Raw genomic sequence first — 21,994 nt, forward strand, 5'->3', positions numbered from 1 at the left:
AGACCAAAAGCTCTCAAAACCAGCTTCCCAATGATCAGAACTGCTTCAGCAATTCACATCTAATACCAATATGTAACCCACTGCTGTCAGCCTTCTAACATATGCTGGGTTAATAAGCTCTATTTATGTGAGTCTTCCACGCATTTAGACTGGGCAGCATCATTAGCCTTGACCTTGCATTGTGCTATGACACAGAGCAGTCACAGTATTACACATGGTTAACCATCATTTGAGTCAACCGCTACTACCTGAATGCCAAAGGTACACCTCTGGCTGGAAATTGTCTTTATTGTTCATATCCTACATTAGTCATCTTTTAAAACCAAAGCATTAAAAATCTAATGTTCATGCATGGTAGATACAATTTGTAATAAAACTTTCAATGATTTTTGGAGACTGACACGATAGCAAGTCAAATTGTCTTAACTTTTATTTGGCCACATCCAAAAATAAGAGAAAACACTTAAAATGTCTGAATCATGAATTCTCTTGTTTAAGATCTAGATCAGTGAGATATAAGTTTTGCTGCATCTAAAGATAACAGAAGTAACACCTCAATCCAAGGTCAAAATTGAATTGGGCTTCTGATAGGTAGGCTTGCTTTTATTTCCAACGGATTACAAAGAGCATGTGTTCAAACACCCCACTGTTGTTTTTATCAAACTGTAATGCTGAATATCACAAAATACATTTCTGATGGGACAGCATCAATTCTTTTCTTCTTGGCTGTGCTGGGCATCTCTGCTTTCATCACTGGTTCTGGCAGGATCTTAGGTCAACACGTCTGGTTTGGAACTTCAGATGCACACTTCTTGGATTGAATAACCTCTCGTGGAACAAAGAGGAGTTTGAACCTGTTGAATAGTATGTATAGAATGAGTAGAACTATAGTATAGAAAGTTAAAGAACAAAGATATTTTTCCATGCATAAAAGTAAAAAAAGGAAGAATCATTTATTTTTCCCATTTATTCTCTTTTGGCCTCCTATTCCTCTTCTCCCTCTTTCCCCCACTCTGCTGAAGATGCCCCACATTGAAATGTTGGGTTTTCCTTTTTTCAGTTTTACGTTTCAGTGCAGAATTAAGCTTGACATGTTCCTTCACTGTTTTGATAGTTTTGTTTCTTTGCAACCCTATATAGACAGTTTTGTAAGAGTTAGGGTTAATCAGGATTTATATCATTGAGTGATATTGTCAGGATGATGGTATTGTGTTTGTTGCTTTAAGCAGCAGACACGGTAATGATGGACATTTAAAAGTATACAATTGCATGAATTTGTAGTAATGTTTATATCCTTAGGATTGCAAATGATGTATAAGGAGATCTGAATACATAAGAAATGCATATGGATTTTCAACACATTGTGCAAAGCTTCCTCTTTGCTGGGCGTTGAACACCACTGAAGATCACAAACAGGCCTGTATTGGTTCTTGCTGGGAGACTTCCTGAGAGATAGCATCGTAAAGACCACATTGCACGCATTAGATGGGTGACCTTGTCGATTTACTCCATTGCACACCGGAAAAAATGGAAAATAATCAGATGTTTCTCTACAGTATTCCGAACGAGGTGTTGTAATGTAATATAATTTTCTTCGGAAAATAATATACCTACAATGCTCAGTTATCTTACGAAAACACTAACGTAATAAAACAGATTATAGTCAATTGCGAAATGTTGAAACTATTACAAAAACGTAACCTTAAACGTTTAGAGCAATTACAGTTTGAGGACAGTGCTTCAGATTTCCTAACGCGTGCATTTTCCCAATAACTTATACATTGCATCTCAAATAATCATTATGCAGCCTCAACAGTTTGGTCATATTTCTCGTGAGAACAATGTACACTTACATATACGACACTAAAGAAATCTAACAAAATATCAAACCAAAATGCGAAACCGAGAGGATATTACACCAGAAACAGACATTAAGTCTGTTACTTTTTTCAGCCTTGCTAGGAACTGAGAGTTTCTGCTAGTTTGTTTCAGTCGGACATACAGGAAGTGTTTTAGCAGACCGTGCTCTTTAAAACAAGTCTTTCCTCTCCATGCTTCTTCAGTGAGTGCTATAGTATTGTCTCCTAATTAAATCTAACCAAAAAGGATTTTATCGTTATAATTTTACAGCAAAGAACGCCAGAAATGACTAAAGAAGATATCAAAGGGTAAGGTCTGAATGACAAAAAGCGCACGATGTACTAATTATTACATTTGTACTGCTGCCTAATGTCTTGCAGGCTATTGCATCATTAGTGCACGGTAGATAAAGACTGATTTATAAACTGGTTACTTCGTTAAAATGTAACTATTGTAATCGGTAACACTTGTTATTGAGTTTCCTGTGCTAACATTACTCCTCCGTGCACACACAAGGAGAAGGACGCCGTACAGATGGCCGAGGTGCTGTGTCAGCAGTGTAGCGGGGTGGCTGGTGGCCTGAGGGCTCACTGTACTCGCCACTCGGCAGGGAAAACTCATTGTAAAGGAATTCATTTTCACATGAAAAGGCAACCCCCAAATTCAGTTTGAAACAGGCTTTAAAAACTTCTCAAAGGTTCTTTTTAGTGTGTCTTGACACATATGTGGGCTTTATGAGGTCTGTTTTTTTCCCGTAGTGTCTTAACACAGCAGTTATTTCAGAACAGACAAGTTTCTGCAGTTTTTACTAGTTTACTAATTATTCTGAAATCTATTTTCAGAATAGATCATTGATATATATTATTAGATCTCCCCAATTTGACTGTTCACTCCTTATTTATAAATTCTTTCTATTTCTTAACCTATTATTCTCAATCCCAAAAATCACATTTTCCCTAATGTATACTGCCTTTAGTTTGAGAATTAATATTTTATTAGGAACTGCATCCAAAGCCTCCTGAAAATTAAAATACACCGTATCATATCCATAACTTTTGTTGCTCGTTCAAAGAAATCTAACAAATTGGTTATACAGGACCTGGCTTTTCTAGATCTGTGTTGTCTGTTTCATGGTTTCTGAATTCTATATTGATGATCCTTTAGTTATAATGTAAAGGAACAAGTAATAGGTTTATTCCATGCTGAAAAAAAGAAAGAAAGGAAAACACAACCTTTCGGCTGTGGAGCCTTCTCCACGGCCGAAACGTTGTGTTTTCTTTCTTCTTTTTTTCAGCGTGGAATAAACGTATTGTTCCTTTGCAGCCTACGCATACTGACGCAGCTATCCACCTGAACTACTTTAGTTATAATAATTGTTTCCATAACATGATACATATATACTTATTGGCCTAGAATTACTTGTATCTGTATTCACTCCAAAGTGCATTATAGTGAGAAAAGTGAGTTATTGGTATTATATCCAAACTTCTCTGGGTGTGTTCAGAGATGGCTTAGAGCATTAACTTAACAGTTTGACAGCTTTTGGGGATGGGTGATGGTTACACATTTAAAAAGCTTTGAGATCCTATGTAAGAAATTCTAATGTGTCTATACTATATATAATGATATACTTTGTGATATCTCAAGGCCCTTTTGAATAAAATGAGGACTGCAAAAAGCTGAGACACAGTGTATAAACTGACTTGCAAGATCTGAAATGGGCTGGGAGGTCTTGGAGCAACAGAGCAGAAGGCATGGTCACACTGGAAACTGAAAGAAGACCAAAGTTCAAAGAGCTCTGATGACGTGTAGGGTGTTAACAGTTCACTGATGTTGTCAGGAATGTCAGGCCCTTAAAGGTGTCCAGCTGCACTTTGAATCTCATTGTGAAATTCACAGGGAGCCAGTGCAAGGACACTAAAACAGGAGCTACAGGTTGACATGTAAGTAGCAAAGCTGGGACACCTATGCAGTAGGAAGAAATAAACAATTTCCTGGACTTTTTGGATGTTTGCTGCTGAATTTCTGAGCCTGTTATGCAGGAGATGTATTGCCGGAATGTGTGAACACTGTGTTGTGTCCATCCAGAAACACACTACTGCATTTGTTAATGTAATTTGCATGATATAAAAGTCCCAACATTCAGGTAGAGCAGCGCCATGGCCTGCTGGAGCTGCATCTGAGATGCCACTGCTAAGAGATAGGGACTGGCCTTGCAAAATGAGACACAGTAGCTGTCAGCAGGTCTCTATTACACATGAACCTCAACAGTTGAATGTAGGTGATGTTTTATGGGCCAAAATGTGAGTCAATGTAGATAAAACATCTTGTAAAAGTTACAAAGCCACTTGTTCACTTTCCTCAATGGTTTGAAACAGATAACTACAAAATTCTACTTGTTGCAAAATGAATGGTACAGGAGCTCTAAAGGGCTATTGAATAAATGTAAAAAAGATGTGTACTTGAGGTGAGTTGTTGGGTATAACTTGAAAGTACTGGCTGATTTGCAGTGTTTGACATGGGCTGGAAGATTGGAGCAACAGCACAGAAAGCACAGTCTTTAAGTGTCTGTCGTCTTGTATTGGAAATTGAAAGAAGACCAGAAACCAAAAAGTGCAAATCAGGTGTAGGGTTGACAGCTCACTGTTCTAGTCAGGGGCTAAACCCTTCAAGCATGTAAAGGTCAACCAGTGCAAGGACACTAAAGCAGGTGAATATGTGCTCATGTGTTTTAGTTCACGTCTGAACAGCTGAGTTGTGATCTTGCTACAGCTTAAGAACATGTTCAGAAACACTAGTAAGCACAAACAAGCATTACAATAATCAAAGGAATATGTAACAGGTTTATTCCATGCTGAAAAGAAAGGAAACACAACGTTTGACACACCTGAAGAAGGCTCCACAGCTGTGTGTTTCCTTTCTTCTCTTTTCAGCATGGAATAAACCTGTTACCTTACCTTTGCAGCCTACGCCCTGCTGATGCAGCTCCATACTTGAACTATTGCAATAATCAAGCCTGGAAAAGACAAAGGCAGGCATCTGATACTGGCAGTGTTAAGCAGATTTAAAAAAATACACTTTCACAAAATGTTAGCATGAGCTTCAAATGTAAGGTTCAGATTGCAGTGACAGACACGATGCTTCTTGGTCTGAGTGCTTGGACTGCTTCCAGGCCCATCAGTAATAATAATAATTGCTTACACTTATATAGCGCTTTTCGGGACACTCCACTCAAAGCCCTTTACAGGTAATGGGGACTCCCCTCCATCACCACCAGTGTGCAGCCCCACCTGTATGATGCGACAGCAGCCATTGTGTGCCAGAATGCTCACCAAACATCATCTATCAGTGGGGAGGAGAGCAGAGTAATGAAGCCAATTCATAGAGGGGGATTATTAGGAGGCCATGATTGATAAGGCCCAATGAGACATTTGGCCAGGACCCTGGGGTTACACCCCTACTCTTTTCGAGAAACGCCCTGGGATTGTTAATGACCACAGAGAGTCAGGACCTCGGTTTTACATCTCATCCGAAGGACGGCGCCTGTTTACAGTATAGTGTCCCCGTCACTACACTGGGGCATTAGGACCCACATGGGCCGCAGGTTGAGCACCCCCTGATTGCTCCACTAACACCTCTTACAGCAGCAACCTTAGTTTTTCCCAGGAGGTCTCTCATCCAGGTACTGACCAGGCTCACCTGCTTAGCTTCAGTGGGTTGCCAGTTGTGAGTTGCAGAGTGATATGGCTGCTGGCGTAGTCAAACTAAGGTTAACATAACTCCAGAGTTGATAGGGAGATCAAATCTGCATAACCTGAGTGTTTGAGTTCTAACCTAAAAGGTTTTGTTATTTCTAAAGAGTGTCAAGAGGCAGATAGTGCTTAATTAACTTCAGGTTTTGTGCGAACATAGAAAAGGAAGCTGATACCATACCCACTAAAGGCAAATATTTATTTTTAGTGTTTTTATTGTTTAAATGTATGATGCCGTTAATTAACAGATGTATATTTTAAGCCTTATTGCTCAGAATAGATTGTGAGCATGTGAATGCCTTTAGTTCTTAGGAAAGCAGCATTTTCTGTCTCTCATTTAAAAATGTAATAGTACTTTTTTAATTAGCTGATATCATTGAACTCTTGAGGAGTAAATCCCTTTAGCATTTGAACTGGGAAATGAGAAAAATGTGAACTATGTGGAAAAGACCTCAGGGTCCAGCGTGGATGGAATTTGATATCAGGGTGTCAGTTTCGTGTGGTGACAGCTGTGCTGCATGAGAGCAGAGGCTGATTGACAGGATTTGAAAAGTTTCTTGGTGCTGAAAAACCTGCAGGCCAAAGGGGCTTTTTCTGTGCCTTCTGAATAGGTGACCTTACTGCACTGCTTTGATTGTGTTCTGATGAGGGACGTAAGGGAGCTGTTCCCTCCAAGGTTTTGCAACAAATTAATGGCCCAGAAAAGGAAAGAGTATCAATTTCCTGAGGTCTGAAAAATCATGTAGTGGACATCAGATCACCTTTTGGCTGTTCAAAGGAAATCGCCTTCATCATCAAGTCTTTCATCTGGGATGATGCTATGAAAACAGTCATCCTTAAAGGCAATCAATTGACATTAATTAAATTACACCCTGGTCATTGAAATAGTCCATTTCCTCTTCCTTATACATTGTGTGTTAATCAGCTAGGGGTGTTAACACTGCATCACTAATACAGTAGCTGCTGCTAAAACAAGCACTCTTTGTGATTTAATACAATAGAAAGTCATGTTTGCTTTAAGATTAGGAGATGTTTATGAAAGAATTCAGAAGTCAGAGAGATATACCTGGGAGCCCAGATGTTTACAATACAAGGCAGAAACAGAACTTCAGAGACCTTGCAACATTCTTGATCTTTATCAGACTTGACAGTTAGTTTGTGAAATACCATGAAGGATCTAGCTAAGATGAGGCTTCTGGGCCTGAGCTTGTGTGTTCATCATTATTTAATAGTATAAGAAGTCTACACTTTACTAGGAGTAAGAGGAGCTGTCAAAATATTTGGTTTAGTGTGGATTTTTTTGTGTGCTAAATCTGTTATATTTTAATCTTGCACCGGCAGCTCCTGTACCTGAATTGAAAACTTGTTACAGTTGTTCAGCTCTTTGCTTGACTGCAAGGAGACAATCTCCTTCAGCCTGAGAGTTACGTTTTTTTAGTTACAGTCCTACTGTATTATTTAAGGCCTACATTTAAATCAAATTTAATTCTGTTTATATATAGATTCTTATGTAGTTGATATTCATATTTAGTATGTGCTTGTACAAAATATCACGCTAAAATCTTATTCATGTGCTAAGGTATAGGTGAAAATTAGGTGTTTCCTTTGATTTAAGAAAAGGAGATAAATTTAAGACCAAGAATGCAAAATAATTTCTTTACCTTGCCAGTAAGCTCCATTAACTGCCTCTATCTTAATGCAGTATAACTTGATTTGTCATCAGGTGACTGCTGTTGTTAAAAGAGAAAAATGTTTTGGTCTTGTGAATTTGACAGCATTACAGTAGCAATGCAGTTGTAAACGTCGCATGATATGATATTGTCAGTGTAAGGACAGATGTAATCTAACAACCCGTACTCTGGTGCCCTGCTGTGACCACCTCTTTAACACAACAACAGACTGAGAAAATGTTCTTAGAGCAGTGTTGTTCTTGTCTGTCCAATTCATGCTCTTACTTTGGTTCATCAATCTAGCTGTGATGTGCTCAGAAATTGATACAAATCTGTTAATATCTGTTGACCTATAAGAGACATACATTGTGACCAATACTAAAAAGGTCCATTTGTTTTCTGTGTGGTTGTATCCACACTCTTAATTGCAGGGCGTTGGGCACTCTGTGGACCATCAGCTTAGTTGTTTTGGGCCGCGCGTGTAGCACATATGAAGATCACACACTACAGTTTTCGCAGCAGGAGCTCTGTCACAGGCATTTGAATGTGTTAGAGAGCATGTTGTCTGTCTTTGGTCTCTCCAGGCACACAGGGTAGGAAGGAGAATTAACAGCTCCAAGCAGGTGCTTCTGCAAGTTCTCTTGAAAACAGACTTGCCAAGTGGCACCTGTTACCGTGATTGTGCTGTCGGCTTCCTTGCACCTGGGACTTGTGTCCCTCGTCGTTCTCATGCCATTGTTATTTCCTTCAGGAATCGTGCTGTCAATGCGGACTAAAGTTAGAAACCCAGCGTGTTTGTCTTCCTGCAGCAGGGAGGGCCGTGATGCCAATTAGGCTGTAGCCTTTTGTGCTGCTCTTGATGAGGCATGTCCGGGTCAGCGAGCTCAGGGGCTGCAGCTTCGCACCCAGTGGAGAAGTCGGAGACCTGCATCCAGTACGACTTCTTATTCATCTGATTGAGCCACATCGAAAGTGTCAGATCGCGCTGCTTTCCATTTCAAGGTGCTGAGGCACTATGCTCCGGTTATAAGTGTGGAAAAACACAATCGGTTGTCGTCATTCGGGAAATGTTTTTTTGTTCGATTATGGCTGTGAAATTTAAGGAATAACTTGTAAGACTTCAGGGTAAGAAGCACGACAATAAAGTATATAATTAATATTCATAATAATGTAAGAACACATGATATTATGAAAAAACCTATTGTGTGTAAGTAATGCACAATGATATAAGACTGTATTTAAAAAAACAGTAAATGGCTTTGGAAGATGCCTCAGTTTTTATTTCACTGAATGTTGAGTTTAAAGAAGCATTTAAGAATGTTTTTTGCAAATGTTTTATGCAGTTTCCATCAAGTAATAATAAGTACTCTTCAATCAGAATTGGGCATTCTTTGATGCATTTACAATGCATTACAATGCAATGCAAGCTGCTTCATTCCACATTTAAATAAATCAAAGTCTAGACTTTGGGATTAACAATCAATTCAGAAAAATATAAGTATAAAAGAAAGTACTTTATAAAAAAACATTTAAAAGCACAATGTCCAGTTAAAGAAATGGATTGAGATTAATTGCAGGCTAAAAAAAAACGTATAGAGCAGTGATAGAAATGAATATAGCAAGGGAGGCTAGAATGAGTTTTATTCAGTTCTTCAAAGCAAAGGTATAGCCAAGAATGAAATAAGCAATAAAATAAGAAAAAGATGAAAAGGAAATGGCTGATTTCGTCAGGGAAGAAATCTGAAATGTGTCTCATGCTGAGGAAGGACAAAGTTCTATATAAAATAATACCGAACAGAGGAGGCGGATGTGTTACAGCTACTGCAAGCACTCGAGATAAATCTCCGGAGTGTGATGGTAATTTCCCAATTGTACTTGGAGGAACAAGACATGTTATTAATTCCATTGGCTCTTAACACAGCTCATCCAGCGGTCACTCAGGACAGGGGTAACACTCCCTGACTGGAAAATTGCACGCCCACCCATTACAAGAATGTCACAACCGAGTGCGTGATTATAGACCAATGGTTCATTATTGTGTTACGCACCATTTTATAATGAAAAGTAAACCAGGTGATGGTTTGACCTCATTTAGAATAGTGTGTACAGGTTTGGTTACCAGGTTACACAAAAAGATATTGGTGCACAGGAGTCAGTCCAGAGAAGTGACCAGATTCTCTTCTCAGAGGACAGCATTGGAAACAACAGGAATGTATGTTTAAAAATGAAACCATGATGTACTTTTTATACAAAGGGTTGTGGGAGTATGGAACAAGCTGTTACCCTGGGTGCTGTCAAGAAATGTGTGGATCCTTAGGCGAATTATCGACTAGCAACCTAACAAGGTAGATAGGACTAAATAGTCTCTCCTGTTTGCAACTTTTCAACATCAACAGTGGTAATAACTTTCTGTTATGCAAGACGCATGGATTTGGTTTTGTTTTTTATTCTTATCAACAGCGAAGCCGAAGAATAAACATGTTTTTATCTCCTGGCTTAAACTTCTGCCTTCTCTGCATAAACGTGTTTAGTTTGTTTTTGAAATTCAGCCCTGGAGTCGACAATTGAATTGTGTTTGTGGATGCTTAGGGAAACAATAGCTTTAAAGGCAACTTCAGCGCTTGTGAATGGATGTGCAAGAAGGTGGGTGAGGGGTGGAATTAATTTTCCCAGAGTTTAAAAACTTCCTTCAGGAGGTAAAAGAAATAGACCTGGAAGTTTACATTTCTATTTTTTCCGCTTTCCTGCTATAGGTCTGCAGAGGAACCCCTAGCACAATCAAAGAAGGCCCTCAAGAAACAGCAGAAGGAAGCTGAGAAAGCTGCTAAGAAAGCGGACAAGCAGGCGAAGCTGGTCAGTGCGCAGGAGCCCCGTGCCCTGAGCAGCTGTGATGTGGCACTGGCACGTAAAGGAAAATGCCTCGTGTTTATTCCTAAAGGATGTTTATTGTTCCCCAATTCCTGTGCTTTCAGGCCTGCTTGTTTTTCAGCACAGCCCAGCTTAGCTGAAAATGTAATATCGATATATGACACTTTGTTTTTGTCAGTGTGTTGAAACAATGTCTGTTTCTTTGTTGACCTGTTACAAGGGCCCTTCTTTACTACACTGTTCATGATACAAGAGAATATAGTTGGTCATTTGGGCTGTGAGTAATGAAGTTCCCTTAATTTTTAAATGGCAACTTTGCATATCATGCCAAGTGTGTTACAGTCTATTCTGTCAGTGTTACCTTAGCAAGAGGTGACGTATTTAGACAATTGAGAACACGGGCTAGTTGCAGTGAATATTTTGGACATAAAGATTTTATTTTTCCAGCTGGTCATAAGTCTTAATAGTGTACAGCACAGTGCAAGATCTGTGTGAATGCAAGCAGTGGAGTTCACATTCATGGGCTGAAGCTAAAATTCAAACCCCCAGGGTAGGGCTTGGTAGGCACATCTTAGTTAAGCATCTTAAGATGTATAAGTAAACTTTGGCTTAATTACAAACCGTTCAAAAACAAAGTAGCTCACTGCATGAAATGCGAATGCGTAATTGGTGCCGTTGTCATTGGCAATGTAAAGAGGAACTGAATAAAGAAAGACCATTGCCTCTTGCTGTTTGTTTTTAAAGACAAAGGCAAGAGGCAACGACCTCTTCCTTTTGTCTTTTATACTGCTGGTGCCGGCAGTCACAAGCATCCAGATAGCTGAACATCTTTACTGAAAGTGTTCCAAGGCTGTAAATGCAATGGAAATTATTTGAAATTATAGATTGAAGAGTCCCATGTTATGAGAGTTATATATTACCACATAAAAGAGAATTGTTTGTTGTGTACTTCCTGTAGTTATTTAGAAGCCCAAGGTTATTGAGAAATAAATAGTTTTGTACCGTTATTGTTTTAAATTTTAGGTGTATTCTATCAGAGAAGCAGAAAATGTTGCTATTAAAGCTCTAAGATTTTATAGCTTGAGATGGATTTTGTGTTACAGTAGTTCTATGAACATGTAAAGGTGTAAAGTTCTTGGGCTGAAGATCAGGAGGTTCTGCTACTTCTATACTGCAGTTAACAGAGGGTCAAATTCTTTTTCCTGACATGGAATTAAATAGTGTTCAGGTTCATGGACAGTCAGGGTAGGTTTCGGTGATGAATCAGGAAATGTCTGCATTATTGGAACTTTAGACAGTTGCTGAAGAAAATCTGTAGTTCCATTTTTCATACTGAAAGTTGCAAACTCATCCCTGAATTGTATTTTCCTGACCTATTTTTTCTTTTAATTGTCCCCAGGCAGCAGAGCAGCAGACCACTGATGAGGAGGTAAGACCTGGTGATAAAGAGTCTTTTCAGAAAAAGAGATTTTGCATTGACAGTTTCAGTTTTGTTTTTTTTTGGGGGGGGGGTTTGGTACACCAAATGTGGAAATTCCTTGGAAATTCAGTAAAATTATTTTAGTACAATATCTCATGAATGTAGACGCTGTAGAAAGCAAGACAAACTAGAACAAAAATGAGGAGGCAACTGACCCATTGTGCTCATTTGGTTGCTAGTTGCTAACCTGATATTGAATAATGCGTGAATATCAGTCTTCTAATGTAAAAATTGCCTGGTAAGGACTGTTCAGTTTTTTTTTTAAATATTGTGATTTGCAGTATTAGGGTCAAAATGTTTTATTTTTTTAAAACACACCTGAAGATGGATCATTGTGTTCTTTTTTGTTTTTACTTTTAGACTTAATCTCGCCTTTTCCTTTTTCACTTAGTGCTGACAGAGGCTACTTTTTCATTTGAGCTTACTCTGAGTTTTTAGAACTTTTGTATAATTAGCAATCGTTCGATATGGCGCAGCTCATCTCCCACTTCCCGAGGGAAAGCCCTTCTCGAGCGGCCCTGCCTGTTCAGTTAGACAGCAGGTCCTTCAGCTATCGGGGCTGAGGTTTCAGAAGGGCTTCCTGAGCACCTCTGATGGAGGAAATGTGAAAATCTGTCAGTGTTTAGTGTCCTCCAGATATGTTCATACTCCCTAGTTCCTAAGATCACAGGAGTAAGAGTAAGATGCAGATTGTATAATGTTATTAAACTGCACAGATCAAAGTTATAGTTGTCAAAAATAAGTAAATTCCCCAAAACACAAATGTAACACTTTTTACAACTCGTAAGTATTCTTTCACGTAAAATCCAACAAAAAAAACAATCTACAATTGTAAGTCTTTGTAAGTGCAGTGCAATGGATATCTCTGGATCTATATAGAAGACTGTACATAAGTTTCCCGTTTTCCAAGTGTATCTAAGGAGGTAACACACAGAGGACGTTCAGTAGTAGCAGCATCATCATAGTTAAGGCCAGAGAGCTCTTTAAAGGTAGCAAGGAAACAGTCACTGATCTCTTCAAGTTAAGGGGATGGCTATAATAATAATCCACAAAAGGCAGAATCTTTCCACTCTAAATACTTTCAACTCTAATAAGGGTTTGGGATACAGAAGGAAAGCAAAGGGCCAGACTCAGAACCAGTTAAATAAAAGCCCTTCTGAAGAAGAAGGTTTTGAGTCTAGATTTGAAAGAGCTCAGGGAAGGTCTCTGATATCCTGATATAGGGAGAAGGCCCTGTCAGCCCTCAAGTCTAGACGGTTTTGGGTATCGGATAGGAGACCAGAAATAGCATCAAATTAGAATAGAATTAGAACGAAGGTTGTGAGGTGGGGAGCAGGACGATAGTAGCCCAGACGGGTACTGAGATGCCAAGCCATGCAGAGTCTTATAGGTGAGCAGAAGGATTTTGAAGTCGTCTCAAAGCCAGGAGGAAGCCAGTGCGAAGACTCCAGGATAGGAGTAATGTGATCATTTTCACTAGACCTGGTCAGGATTCTGGCTGCTGAATTCTGAACATTCTAAAGTTTGTTCCGTATGGATTTAGATACCCTAAATCCTAGGCCATTTAGGTTATCAATTTGAGAGAAAACGAAAATGTTATCTGGCTTTTTAGCAGCAGTTAACAACAACCTAGGATGTAGTCTGGTGATATTTCAGTGGTAGAAAAATGATGTTTTTACAATGTGTTGCACATGTGAGTCAGGTGTCAAGACTGAATCAAATATTACCCCCAAGATGTTCAATGTAAATTGAAATTGATCTTGTCATGTATCTTGACACGCCGGCCTGTGAGACAAGTGATTCAGAAGGTAACAAAAGCCAACATCAATACAAACTGACTCTCCCACTTCACGTCATCCACATGAATGTAGCAAGGTGGGGTTGCAAGGCACTAATATTGTGAGGGGAGTCTTCTGTGCTTTGCAGTTGTTTTCTATCTGCAGGTCTGTGAACTTGGCTAAGACAGGGATGATCGTGATATATCACATCACATATCAGGACATTTTGGCCAAACAGCTGATTCCTTCTCCTCAAGGAAGCTCAAGCTATTCTGAAAATGGACGTTCCAGCATGACACGGTCCAAATAGACATAGAGCAGTGCAGCCTGGAGGAATGGTCAGAGAATCTTTCTCATAATGTAATAATGTTTCTTTATTAGCCCTATACAGTTTCTTGCATTAGGAATTCATCTTTTCGCATACCCCAGCTTTTCTCCATGGAGACACAGACACACAGATAGGGAGAGAAGCTTGGGGTCAGAGCGCAGGGTCAGCCATTGTACGGCGCCCCTGGAGCAGTTAGGGTTAAGGGCCTTGCTCAGGGGCCCAACGGAGTAGGATAGCTCTGCCGGCCGCAGGATTTGAACCGGCAACCTCCCAGTCACAGGCGCAGATCCTTAGCCACAGAGCCACCACTCCGCCCCCAGGTTCAGAGGTGCCAGAACCTTACAGCGCTCTCCAGGAGGAGTCTTTGTCGATCAGTTTAAACTGTTGTATAGCATCCTTCACAATAAGTTGTCGCAGAGCGTCTTGTCAGTGTTATTCATATCAGAGGAAGATTTACAAAATACTCATTACTCAAGTGTGAATTAATGTGACCCTCGTGCTTTCTGGACTTTAAATACAATCGGTATGACATTTATGTTTGCAGTGCTATTAAAACTGTAGTATAACATTTTGGAATTTTATCATCAGGACACATGATCTGAATAGAATATTGCTCTGTTTTATGATTTTTTAATAAATAATAGAGGTCGCAGTATATCACCACACATGTGTATAGATATTTTTAAACCTGAAGAATCTAATTATCAATTATGGGTATGAAGGATGCACACAATGTATAAAATCTTGAAAAACAAGCCTCTGTAGTACTCAGTGTTAATGTTTTTACTTGTGTGTGGTTTTAACTTTATTTTTCATCCATGCAGGACTTTGCGAAGGATCGGTATGGACTTTCTCCCATGCTCCAGTCACAGCAGAAACTGGGTTAGTAATTCATTCCTTAAGCCTCAGATGTGTAGATTCTTACAATTAAGCTGCTTTCCAAAATACATTTTAATTTTGTTGCTGTCTGAAAAATATCAGTGCTAAACTAACGTTAAGTGAATTCACAAATATTTCCAGTTTTGGGTATTTGTCTTGAGCTTAACAATAAGAACCCTTGACACGTAATTCCTCTCATCAGTTCAATGATTTCTGTTTGTGAGCTGTCAGCATCTTCCATCTTCTAGCAACGCTAAATGTTTGTATTCCATGGTTACGTGTAAAATCAGTTTCCTGAAAGCCTATTTGTAGCATGTGTTCACAAGGGGCTTTACTACATATTTTAGATGATTAAAAGTGTGATAGATTTTGACAGAATCCTGCTTCCTCTTCTGTCGTCCGTCTGTCTGCCTTTCAGCATAGATGCTAAAGAACAAAGTCTATTTTGTCACGCCTGTGCTCTCCAGCCTTGCACATCTGATCCTCTGATGGAGCCTGGCGTTGGCTGTGGGTGATGACGCATTTAACGAGAGTGGGATTAGTATTGATCAGTCTACATCAACAACAACAAAGCTTACCACGACTGAATACAAAGTGAATTTCAGGAAATGAAAAAACAGTGTTTGAAATGCATCTTACCACTCCACTTTGCAATGTGGTTTAGCACTGTAGTAAGCACTGCTACAGAGTCGCAATACAGTAAGATCTCAGTTGGACGTGTACCGCAGGAGGAGTTTCAGTAACTTTTATAAGGTAGCACAGTTAGTCAGCTTGGGCTTTTTCCAGGAACCTCCTGATAGTCATCGTCCCTTCTTCTTCTGTACCATGTAATATTAATTAGACCAGTATTCTTAAGCACTTTCTCACTAGACACTCTCTTTCAGGTGAAAAGAAACACAACATTGTGTACATTTCAACGTTGTGTTTCTTTTCTTCTCTTTTCAGCATGGAATCAACCTTTACTTTTTCCTTTGCAGCCTATGCATGCTTGAACTCTTTCAGGCTAGCTTTTTTTTTAATTGTCAAAATGCAAGGTGGTGTCTTTACGTCCCTCTTTGCCTCATTCTTTCATGTCTCTGTGATCCAGATCGAGTGCTGGTGCGTGTACAGGATCTCACACCCAAGAAGGCTGACCAGCTGGTGTGGGTGCGAGCCAGAATTCACACCAGCAGAGCCAAAGGTGAGGCACTCCCATTAACCCAACTGGGCAGTTCTAGCAGAATTCAGCTTTCCTGTGAGCTGTGGGTGTTTCTCTTCCAGAACAATAACGAACATATCTATTGTGTTTTCGTATTTTACCATAGTCTTTTTAATGTTTTTTTTATTCAGTTTTTATGGATGGGATAGACTCATGCTAACCACATCCCCGATACAATGATTGTTGGTGAATTTCCTCCCCCTTCTGCACTCACTGAATGCTTCAAGCAAGGCCACAAGGAGTATTCTCTCATCTAGGCAGACAACATCATAACTCTTGTGTTGCTAAACAGAATGACCTTTTGATGTGAAGAACTACAGATATGGGAGTCCCTATTTTCAAGATCTATTTTTTCACAGTTCTGTCAGCTGAGGGGGGAATAAATTGTGAATTCCACTGTTTGGGGAGTTGCTGTCAGGGTATGTCTGCCTGGTTAGTGTTTATGTTATTTTTTTTTAAGAAAAGGCTTAGATTTAGGATGTCTGGCTTAACAACATAAGAGTGAAGGATAGCAGGTCTGGTTGTATGAGGGCACAGGAAACGTTTTGCCAAGTAATTGAATTGGGTGATTTTAGATCCGGTATGTGTGAAGTGCTTTTAGAATCGCTGATTAAAGGCACATGCATACATTTAATTTAAATACATAAAAAAGCCTTTTCTAAATCTAGTGAGACACACTGTGGTTTGTTTTAGGATTTCTTCTCTTTACTTGAGCTGACATACTGTATTATCATGGTGAGAGATTAAAAATCAGATTGCTTTCTTGAAAAAACATTAATATTGTTTTTAAAGATTTAATTAAATTGAAATACCTTGCCTGCAGGCTTGTTTTAATCATGGCTTTGGAGACCTTCTATATTATAATAGAAATAATTGTCGAGGGTCTTTGTAGCATCTTAAGGCTTCCATTCTGTAAGCCAGGAATAAAAGTAAAGATCACCTAGTACATATTAAAGGATTTACCTCTCTTTTTAATGTTTTGGTGCCAATGTTTAATATATTTTTCTTTGTCCTGCTCACAATTCACAACAAAAGGGTGAAAATTGAATGAATTCACATGAACACAAAGAAAAGATAAAAACTTCACTCTGCAGAGGAAGTTAAAGCACAGTGTATTTCCTCAGCAGCTCAAGCGCCAAACCCTCACGTCAGTTTTTTCAGCTGTTGCCCTTACTTGCTGCCGATAGTCTTTTATTTTTCTGTTTCTGCTACAGTCCTTGTATTGTGAGACAAAGTAAGCTTTCATACAAGGTAGTTATACTCTGGTGTAAATGTGTGTAGTAGGGCCTCATACTATAGGTTCACTCTTGCCTCTCTTGCGATTTAGTATTGCCAGATCGATGTTTTTCTCTCATCTTAAAAACAGACTGTCTAAATTAGAGGTGAGCACAGCCAAGTAAGCTCAGCTAAAAATACTGTTAGGACAAAAGGAAGGATTTTATCTCTCAGGATGGCTTCCTTCCAGCACCACTTCTATTTCAAAGGTTTTCAATGCTCATTTGTACATTTGCTGATTAAGGTTTAAAAAATCTTTGAGGGTGAATAACACATCCTGGTTTACACTTAAATGAAGCAGTTTGTGCTGTTGATCTGCAACCCCTGGCTTTGTAGCGCCAAGCAGATCGTCAGTCTTTGGATTAGCATTGACAGGTTGCAGGAATTTCTGTGCTGAAGGCTTAGAGCCCGACACACATTTGGTAGCTAATGGTGTTGCACAGAAGGCACCAGCTTTCTGGTCAGCACTTGTTTGGTGTTAACGGAAAACAGTTTCTCCATTGCCCCACCTAAAAAATCAATGTCAAAGTGACAAAGCTCTATAGACTTAATTTTCTATGTTCATGTTAGAAAGCGCCTTTGCTCACTAAATTTAGTGTATTATGCGCATGTTTTTTTTCGGGACATTAAATAACATTATAGAAAAGGTAATGTGTGTGTATATATATCCTAATTCACTGACCTACAAGATGCTGTTTATTATATGTATTTGGTTAGGATATTTATCTGATAACCAGCACACAGAGCACCTCAGTGGGGACAAACTTGTCTTTTCATGAGGCATCATGGAGGTAATGATAAGGGCTTTATGTTGAAAATTTATATTTTTACCACATCTGTCCTTTCTAATTTAATGCATGTGATTTTTACACATTTAATTGAAGCTTGAAGAAGGTATCAATAAGAATCGTGCACCTCTGACAAGCCTGATTCTGGTAGCAAGTGCAGAAAGCGCTCAGGCTCGGGGAATGTCTTGGTGTCATGAGGGTGTGGAGGGAAAGGTGCTTTATTTCTGCCACGTACTGTGGCTGCAGGTGGAGCTGAGCAAGGAGAGGTTGCCTGACAGCTGCGACGTGTCTGCCGATGTTTTTCAGGAAAGCAGTGTTTCTTGGTTCTGCGTCAGCAGCAGTTCAACGTGCAGGCCCTGGTGGCGGTGGGAGACTGTACAAGCAAGCAGATGGTAAAGTTCGCTGCCAAGTGAGTAAGACGCTGCGTCCTGTTGTCCCAGTAAACAATGGTGGGAAACACAGACTTCTGCTGGTTAGAACCCATTTTCACACATAGAGATTCATACACACAGGCGAGTTCATCTTTCCTGCAGCACAGAGCAGTGAAGTGTTGCAGACTTTTGCTTAAGATAACCTGCAAATGAGTCAGAAGGGGTGCATGCAGGAAGATGTTTAATCAGTAATTAGTTTTTCACACTAATGAGCTTTCAGACTCATTCAGGTATACATCTGCAAGGGAGAAAAATGATATGGCCCCTGGAGTTCTCATGTTGTCTATATTAATCTTAATTAGAGAGTAGTTTATAAACATTATGACTTTCTTCATAACTTCAGTATTTTTTTAGTAATTTTCAAGGTATTTAATTTTCACTATAAACACATTAAACTAATGTGACAGAGCAGGCAAACTGAGACTCTAAAAGCTAGATTTGTAGCATTAGCTACAACATTTACCATAATCTGAAGTCATTTATACTGTTGCAATATTTGCCAGATTTCACGCATGTCCTGTGCATTATAATCTCAGCTGGTTCAGCGGTCATCTTGCTTTGTATTTGGCAGTTTCCAGGGTTGGTGTTCCATGTACGAAGGCTGGTGGGTGTGTGGAGCAGGCTGCCAGCCATGTGCTGGCTCTAATGCACATATTTCCAGTAGTGGGTAGATGAGAGTCTCGGGTCAATTAACTGCTTGTAACCAAGTGAACAAGACTGGTCAGATGGCCTCCTCTCTTTTGTAACCTTTCCTGAGTTAGACTCTTGTGTCCTTAGAATAACCTCTGTCAAGTTTAAACTTGAAAATGAAGTATATTTTCCATGCTGATATGAAGTGTTAAAACGTTTATGTGGGAGACAACATTACTTTTCCATGGAGTAATAATTTTTTTATGATTCAATTTTATGAACAAATTCTAAAATGTTTTAGCAATTTGATGCATTGTGCTTTGACATTATATTGCTTGGTAGAATATTTTTACATGAATAACTAGTTTCATTTTTTTTGCTGTGCACACATGTTTCCACACTCTGTCTGAGCCCATTCTTTACTGTCATTTCAAAATTGTTATTTCTTAGCACTAGAACAGAATAAGTCCTCAGTGGTGCAGATGGGTTACAAATAAATTGAAACCGTTCAGCCTGTAAGGATCTCTGAGTCAGGGGCTGGGGGCTGCTCTGTTTCTTTGACTGTCCTTTATGACAATAGACACACAGAGGACTCAGAGACACAGAGGATAATAGCCAGGCCTGTGCGTGTCATAGTTAACACGATAGTTAACTCCTTTTATGTAGCAGTAACCTTCTAGTATGTTGAAATGGGAGTTTTTGTCTTTTCATAGGATTTCTTCACATGAGAACTTTACTGTGAACACTTTAATGTGGTAGAAGATAAAGTTTAAAAATGATAAAAGTGCTGTCAGTTGTAATGCTGTCAGCAGCCCGCAGCTATAATTATGATGTTCTCCGGTAGGGTCTGCAAAACCTGTGATTCTTTCATCTGTGCTGTTGGAGCCCTGATTTACCTCTCTGCACTTTCTCTACAGCAAGCTAGTGAAGACGCTTTTGTCCAGTGCCATCCCAAGGACTGTAAAACTGGCGTCCACGGGATGGGAAATGAAGTTCTCTGTAAAAGTTACAACTTTTATACATAATTTTTCTGGTATAGTATTAGAGAATTATATAAATTCATTGTTCCATTATGCAACCTATTTTTTAGATGAATTATAGTGTAAAATTATGTATTTAAGCAGGGATTTTAGTTAAATGCATATTGCATTATTAATAATGGGTTTCTAAATGATGAGGTAACATTTTTGTAGAAGTTGAAGTGGCATAATACTGTAAACAGATGTGTTCTCCTTTTGTGATCTTGCAAAACTTCTTGTGGTCAAACTGACAGTTGGGTTTCTTGCACGCAACCTTCTGATTTCCATGGCAGAATGAGGTATGAAATATGAAGAAACTGGCTTCTTGCAAGTTTGGAGATGTTTGTCAAAAACTGGGAATCTGGCGAAAAAAGTATGTACTCTGACATTAAATCAGATGGTTTCAGGCAAGTTGTGACTTACAATTCGATTTTCTCTGGAGATAAATAGATAATTTCACAAGAGAAAATGCTGCATTAAACTCTTTTAAGAAACTGATGTCACATTTAATCTCCCAGCTAGTGTTTTAACTTGTCCATGAATGACTAGTGTTGTAAATATAAAACATTAATGTCCTTCAGGTACCTTTCTTTTTAGAGAACTTTATCTTGCTGAATGAAGTTTAGTGACCTTCACTAAGAAGGCCTGGCTGTATGACACGTCCCTCAGCCCTCAGTGACTTGTCATATTGAGAGCGTCAAGCCTAAAATTCTTGGTAAGGTCTCTGTTTTAAGTTACAGAGATTGCTTTTATGCTTTTTTTTATTGCTTTTTTCCATGCAGATTCAAATCTGCCTTTTCTTTCTTGAAATGAACTTATCAAGTGGAGTTCGAATGTTCATTTGGGTTTCCTCCCACAGTCCAGAGACATGCTGATAAGTTAATTCTGTAAACCTGGCCCTGGTGTGAGTGTCTGCCATGGATTAGCGTCCTGTCCAGGGAGGACCATGTGTTGCCCCTGTTGGTTGCCGGATTAGACTGTGGCTCCCCCCCTTCAACCCTGTACTGGATAAAGAGATTTAGGAAATGGATGGATGGAAATTAGGAAGTGTCAGAGCTTTTGATTCTTATCCTAGTTCCTTGCCTACGTGAAGCATGGCTTGAGTCAAGAGTGAAATCAGGAATGAAACTGCATGTGACTTGGTGGATTCTGGCCTATAGGTCACCCTGTAGTAGAACTGAAACTGGTCAGAATAACTGTAGTGAATATTCATGGTGTACAGAAAATGTGTTATCCCCCACTGGAAATGTCATTCTCTGCAACCGTGGTCAATAAAAACCTAACTCAATTTAATAATGTTCCTTTGTATTTACTAATTGCAGAGTTTTAGATATAAACAAAATTACATCTCTTCAGGTTGTTCGACTGTGCAATAACAAGTCTTGCACTAGTTCAGTAGTGGTAGTGTTTATTCTTCTCTAAATTCCTGTATGGTTATCTTAGATTTATTTGCGTATTTTAATCCCATTTACCAGATATGTTTACATTCTACAACAGCTTGGATATGTGACTGCTTTGATACCTGGTTCCCTATTAGTCCTTGTTTGATGAGAACAGTTTAAGGATTATTGTAGGATCTGCCATTTCATTTATTAATGGAATTAAGATACTTGTAAAAAATCTGAGCAGCATTAGCTTTCAGTGGACATTCATTCTTCCTTATTGGATGCTGGAGCACGTTTGTTTGTTCTGGTTTTCATAGAATTAATGAAGTCTGAGATCTAACTGATTGCATTAAATTACAATGTTTAGTCTTGTTTTCTCTAATAGTGAAAGTAAGAGGGAATATATATTTAGAAATGGTGAAAGTTTGTGGTATGTCTGTGTAATCATACATCATTTATACAGCAGAACAAATGAGGAACCTAAGGAATCATTAAAAAACATTGTAAGCGTGTTTCTCTTACACAATATTGCAGCCACAAATTATGAAAATAGTGACTTTATATTAATTTAGTAGTAGTAGTCTTGTAGTGGTTTCCTGTTCAAGCACTGTTCATGTGTTCCTGAAGCACTTTAGTTTCTTGTTTTTGTGGAG

The 21,994-nt window shown here is 39.0% G+C and overlaps 1 protein-coding gene across 1 annotated transcript in view; it reads left to right on the forward strand.

Annotated features, from left to right (window-relative positions):
* The first annotated feature begins 2,009 nt into the window (after positions 1 to 2,009).
* The window catches only part of dars1 (aspartyl-tRNA synthetase 1), a 36,209-nt gene continuing 16,224 nt past the window's right edge, over positions 2,010 to 21,994 (forward strand). Inside the window, exons 1-6 of the mRNA XM_088606311.1 lie at positions 2,010 to 2,168; positions 10,036 to 10,135; positions 11,550 to 11,579; positions 14,561 to 14,618; positions 15,703 to 15,795; positions 18,183 to 18,285. Coding sequence (XP_088462437.1) covers positions 2,146 to 2,168; positions 10,036 to 10,135; positions 11,550 to 11,579; positions 14,561 to 14,618; positions 15,703 to 15,795; positions 18,183 to 18,285 — 407 coding nt within the window. The 5' untranslated portion in view covers positions 2,010 to 2,145. The remainder of the gene's footprint in view (positions 2,169 to 10,035; positions 10,136 to 11,549; positions 11,580 to 14,560; positions 14,619 to 15,702; positions 15,796 to 18,182; positions 18,286 to 21,994) is intronic.

The sequence above is a fragment of the Lepisosteus platostomus genome, chromosome 14, assembly GCF_059453375.1.
Source record: "Lepisosteus platostomus isolate fLepPlt1 chromosome 14, fLepPlt1.hap1, whole genome shotgun sequence".
NCBI lineage: Eukaryota > Metazoa > Chordata > Actinopteri > Semionotiformes > Lepisosteidae > Lepisosteus > Lepisosteus platostomus.